Source organism: Papilio xuthus, unplaced genomic scaffold, assembly GCF_000836235.2.
Source record: "Papilio xuthus unplaced genomic scaffold, Pxut_1.1 DF827679.1, whole genome shotgun sequence".
Taxonomy (NCBI): Eukaryota; Metazoa; Arthropoda; class Insecta; order Lepidoptera; family Papilionidae; genus Papilio; species Papilio xuthus.
The window spans coordinates 4,017,721-4,023,720 of record NW_013530970.1 but is presented as its reverse complement, the minus strand read 5'-3'; the positions used below and the strand labels follow the sequence as shown (position 1 = coordinate 4,023,720).

At 37.3% G+C, this 6,000-nt stretch overlaps 1 protein-coding gene across 5 annotated transcripts in view; it reads left to right on the top strand.

Annotated features, from left to right (window-relative positions):
- The window catches only part of LOC106117783 (uncharacterized protein C4orf29), a 12,123-nt gene extending 6,799 nt beyond the window's left edge, over window positions 1-5,324 (top strand). For all 5 annotated transcript variants that reach the window (XM_013312214.1, XM_013312213.1, XM_013312212.1 and 2 more), the window contains 3 exons: window positions 3,291-3,683; window positions 4,083-4,218; window positions 4,477-5,324. In XM_013312214.1, the coding sequence (XP_013167668.1) occupies window positions 3,291-3,683; window positions 4,083-4,218; window positions 4,477-4,543 (596 nt within the window). In that variant the 3' untranslated portion in view covers window positions 4,544-5,324. The remainder of the gene's footprint in view (window positions 1-3,290; window positions 3,684-4,082; window positions 4,219-4,476) is intronic.
- The last annotated feature ends 676 nt before the right edge of the window (window positions 5,325-6,000 follow it).

Here is a 6,000-nt window from a genome sequence, read left to right as displayed (position 1 = left end):
AGAAAAGAGCGAGTCAACTAAATTACGTGTCGTGTTCGATGCATCGGCTCGTTCTACGTCAGGTTTATCAGTTAATGACTTACAAATGATAGGGCCTACAATACAAGACTCACTTTTTAATATTTTAATTCGCTTCCGCCAATATAAATATATATTATCGGGCGATATAGAAAAGATGTATCGTCAGGTTAGCTTAAGAGAGTCAGATCGTGACCTACAACTTATTCTATGGCGGGAAAACGAAAATGACCCTTTACGTACTTTACGTTTAAATACGGTGACATACGGTTTTTCCAGTGCGAGTTTCTTAAGTACTAGATGCATCTGGCAGTTGGGCGAGGAATGTGACGACGACAAAATAAAAAATATAATACAACAGGATTTTTACTGTGACGATTTGCTTACAGGATCTGACTCCGTCGCGGAGCTTCGTCACATTCAGCGTGCTGTGTCAGATGAACTGACAAAAGGTTGTTTTCATCTAAGAAAATACCGTTCTAACGTTCCCGAGTTGTTTATGTCCGATTTGATAAATCCAGAAGAAGGTAACTTAATTATCAGTTATTCTACAAGCACTCTGGGTATCGGTTGGTCTCCTTCTTCAGATGACTTAAATTTTCAAGTTAATTTTTCCCCGCCTGAGAACATTACTAAAAGATCAATTTTATCTAGTACATTTAAAATATTTGACCCTCTTGGATTGCTATCCCTATGTACAATAAAACCAAAAATTCTTATTCAAAAACTATGGCTTCTTAAAATAGGCTGGGATGACGAGATCCCTCAAGATATTCTTGCCACTTGGCTTAAATTTTCTAACCAACTGCACTATATTTCATCTCTCAAAGTACCAAGACTAGTTTTAATCCAAAATTCTAAAATAGCTGAAATGCATTGTTTTTGCGATGCTTCTCAGCAAGCCTACGGAGCCTGTATTTATATTAAATCTATTGACTCAAATAATAAAGTTCAAGTTAATTTAATAACAGCCAAGGCACGAGTTTCCCCCTTAAAGGCGACTACAATTCCAAGATTAGAACTATGTGCTGCGTTGCTCGGAGCACAACTCAGCATTTCAGTTACTAAGGCCTTGCGTCGTTCTGTCGATCGACATATATACTGGACGGACTCAAGCGTGGTCTTAGGCTGGTTAAGGTCACCTAACAAAACTAAAACTTTCGTTGCCAACAGAGTTGCCGCTATAGGAGAACTTACTCAATTGTCACAATGGCGTCACGTTCCTACCAACGAAAATCCCGCTGATCTCGCGTCTCGAGGTGTAGATCCACGAAATATAGTAAGTTGTCATCTTTGGTGGCATGGCCCTTCCTTTCTTTTGCAACCCGATCATCTATGGCCTCAAGAAATTTCACCCGTTTTCGATTTGCCAGAGTTGAAGACGGTTTCTACTTTGTCAGCGGAAATAATAACGACATCTCCTGTGATAGATTTTAAAAGATTTTCTAAATTTCGTACCTTACAACGAACTTATGCAAGAGTTATTAGATTTTTACACAACTGCCGTAATCCTAACAATAAACTAACTGGCTGTCTGCACGTGGATGAACTTAATAAATCCCTACAGCTCATTATCACCCAAGCTCAGAACGAATCCTTTTCTAATGAAATTATTAGGTTAAAGTCTAAAAAAACTCTTTCAACAAAGTCATCTCTCTCTTCCTTAAACCCTTTTCTTGACTCGGATGGACTGCTTCGAGCAGGAGGTAGAATCGATTCTTCCGCCTATTCTTACGACAAACGTCACCCTATTATTTTAAAGTCTGAACATTTATTGACAAAACTTTTATTTCAAAATGAACACGAGCGTCTTTTACACGCTGGACCCCAACACGTTCTAGCTTCAATTAGAGACCGCTATTGGCCTCTTGGTGGCCGTAACTTGGCAAGAAAGGTAACTCGTAACTGTCTAGTTTGTCGTCGTTTCAAAGGTACGACGATGAGTAACATAATGGGCGATATGCCTAACGAAAGAGTTGAGCCAGATTTTCCATTTAATACCGTTGGTACTGATTTCGCTGGACCGTTCTTGATCAGTGATCGAAAGGGCCGCGGATGTAAAATAACTAAATGTTATTTGTGTATTTTTATATGCTTTCGTTACAAATGCGTTCACTTGGAAGCCGTCAGCGAATTAAGTAAGGATGCTTTTATTTTAACGCTAAAACGATTTATAGCTCGCAGAGGTTTGCCTAAACTAATTTACTGTGACAACGGTAGGAATTTCGTTGCCGCGTCTAAAGAAATTTCATCTTTTTTACAGTCAAATATTGACACTATTTATGATTATGCAGCTCTTCGAGGTATCGATTTTAAATTCTCACCTGCATACGCTCCTCACTTCAACGGTTTAGCCGAGGCTGGAGTAAAATCCGCTAAATTTCACATTCGTAGGGTCTTAGGAAATAGTCATTTAACCTTTGAGGAGCTGACTTCTTTGTTTGCTCAAATCGAGGCTATCCTAAACAGCCGACCCTTGTGTCCCCTCAGTCCCTCGCCTAATGATTTCCAACCTCTCACCCCGGCACACTTTTTGATTGGCAGGCCGCTTACTTCGCTACCGTCACCAAGCTTCCTGGACTGCAACGCCAATCGACTCAGCAGATTTCAGCACTTAGAGCAGATAAGGCAACACTTCTGGAAACGTTGGACTAACGAATACATTGCGGAACTACAACAACGTTCGAAGTGGCGCGCTGAATCAAGACATTTGAAGATCGACGATCTTGTCCTTGTAAAGGAGGACAATGCACCTCCATTATGTTGGCGCCTCGGTCGAGTCAACAAGTTGTATCCTGGTCCTGATGATGTCCCTCGTGTCGCTGACGTCGTCACTTCTCAAGGGACCGTGCGAAGGGCACTCAACAGACTATGCTTTCTACCCTCCTCGGAAGAAGACCTGTCTTGAAGGCTATCGCCTTCAAGGCCCCGGAGGATGTCTGCGCCGAACTTGACACCTAGCCGAGCGGCGCGGGGGCGACGTCACTCAACTTCAAGCACTCACTCTTTCATTCGATTCATTCTCGCAATTCTCGCACTCAAGCGCACACATGTCGCACTAATGTACTTCTTCTAATTAAACGCGAATCTAAGATATTTCCAACAGTTTTTTATTTTCTTGTTCTGTACTGAACACATATCATATGTTTATTATTTTATTTTGTATGTTTCGTTCGTTCGTTGTATGTGTATTGGGACTGGAACACTTGGTCTTTGGAATATATATTTTTTTGAAATATGAAATGTCAAAAAAATTTTATTTTTATTTTCAGCCAGTGATTCTGATAAAATACAAAAATCGCCAGAAAAAGTTTTGGATAACGCAAAATTGAAACAAACGGAAAAATTAATTACCAGCGAAATATCTAGAAATGAATCTTCTTTGAAATCTGTCAAAACAAATACAGAAAAATCAAAAGAAACGGAACAAACACGAAATGAAATTGTACATATCGATAAAAAATCGGAAAAGAAATCATGGAATGTATCCGAAATGACATCGGATTTTTGGACGAATTTACCATTTTTGAAATCAGGGAAGAAGATAGATATAGGTAAAATACATTGGAGGGACAGAGAGGCGCTACAGTTCATGAGGGGGATAATGGACGAATGCACTCATTTGAGCAATTTCTCCGTGCCATATGATACTTCTTTAATTATTGGTAAGTACTAACAAATTCTATAACTTTCATACCTAAAATGTTTTAATTTAAAAAAAATATTTAAATCTTAATAGTACTCATGATCTGGTCATACCAATATATCAGTTAAGTTGTGGCAACACTAAGCAAAGATTTTTGACACATTACTTAACTTTTTAATAGAACAATATTAAAAAAATATGTCAATTAACTTAAGCAATTTATTTTTAAGTTTTATTTTATGTTTTAAATGTAATTTACCAAGTTATTCAAATAATTTTAATGCATATGTCGGTTAGGGATGACAGGACGGAGATCGAACCCAGGACGTATTCAATTCTTGCCTTAAGCGCTGCTCCACGGGGGCTTAGTTTTTGGCTACAGGAAATCTTAATTATAGTTTTTTTGTGTTGTTTATAGCGGTGTGTGCCAAACATGATGCGTACGTTCCTCGTGAGGACGTAGGCCGGCTGGAGGAGATCTGGCCAGGCGCTGAGGTGCGTTACGTGGACGCTGGCCATGTCTCCGCCTACATCCTGCACCAGTCGGTTTTCAGGTAAAACATTACCTACTTATCAGTCGAATAATATAAGTCTAGGGTTGGTTTTAGCACTTCCGACGGGCGAGATTTTTTGGTGTCGGGGGAAATTTTCCAAAGATATGGTTTCTTTGAGGGCACTACAGGCCTCCTTTTATATCGGAGTCTGGTGCCTGCGACACCCTCTTATGCCCAACGCCCTGGGCGGTTGCCCAACTTAGCCCTACTACGTGGCTACTGTATGGGTCTTTTATTTAAGTATTTGTTTCTCTACAGGGCTTGTATAATAGAAGCATTCGAACGATCGAAGAAAAAATGGAAGGATGGAAAACACATCGAATGATTTGTTGCCTTATTTATATTGTGAGAAAGTTATTTTCCATCCATTGCTAACTTTATTTGGAACACGTGTTTCAATGTCTTGCTCAAGTAATTCTAAGGGAATGAATACTTACATATCCCTTTTACGACAATTCGGAAATTAAACATTTCATTTTTCGTAATTCAATACTACATTTTGTGTCAGTAAAGTCGTAAATTCCTGCTTGTTCATTTTTAACGATAAAATATTCTTTAACGTGTCTATTAAAATCTCATCGTAAATCTATTACCGACCGAAAATGTAATCTGGTAATTCAAATTTTCGGACCATATTAGCATTAACTCATCAAAGAATTTCGTGATATTAAATATAAATAACCATACCATACCTACTGTATACATTGAACGTCCTAAAAGTATATAATATTGTATACTTTAAGTAGAACTATTTATCATCTTTCTATGCGTTCCCTCCTCTGTCGAATAAAGCAACACATCTTAAATGCAGATGTCTATGGGCAACGGTCACTTTACTGTTTTGGCGATTTTAAGTGGCCGCTTGCTCTTTGCCACTATTTGCTACGCGTACTTTAATACGTCATGATAGTTTGTCTCTGTCGCACTTTAGTTTTCGCATGTGTTTGTCCCTCTCACGCCAGATCAGAGCACAATTAACAATAAATAATTTAACAAATGAGGAGCATCTGCAAGTGTAGTGCGTAAAATATGTGTCATATCATTTTTAAAAATGTTATTTGCGCAAAATCTGAATTATATCAAATAATTATAAATATAAAGTATTTAGTATTATTTTATGTGCAAAACTACGTAATTAAAATTGTATTAACCTATCATAATAATATAACATTTCCATTTATTCAAGCATTACTAAAATAGTAACCTAAACAGTACAACTTGTATGTTGCTGCCATTTTGTTGTTGAAATGTCAAGTTAACTGGAGTTGCCAGTGTTAAAAATACTTTTTTTCGAAACTGACAACTAAACTATTTTTTTAAATGTGTTGTTATATTTTAGAAATATTTTTAAATGAAAAATGGTGCCAATATCATTTATCAACATAATGTTGAAAATAATTCAATCGGTTAAATGTGTTTTACTAATGTTATTGTGTTTTAGATGTCTAGTCTTGTAGTTTTGGAAACTGCATTATTTGTAGTTCTTGTTGGTCTAATGGTGCTAATAAAATGACCAATTGTTAGATGAAAGTGGTCAGATCTAATCGATTATTTGTTCGTTGCTTAAAACGAATAAAATCGATTTCGGATCGTTTTTTGTCGATTTCAGTAATATGTGAACTAATTTTTGGGGTAACTTATAAATAAGTGGCACGATTAACGATGTTGTTGTGATAAACGCAACGAATAATGATGCATAATTTTATATTTCTTTCGAGAATTTATAGCCCCTTAGTACAAAGTTTTGTCGCTTTTAGAAATGTTTTTTTCTTATAGCTGCGC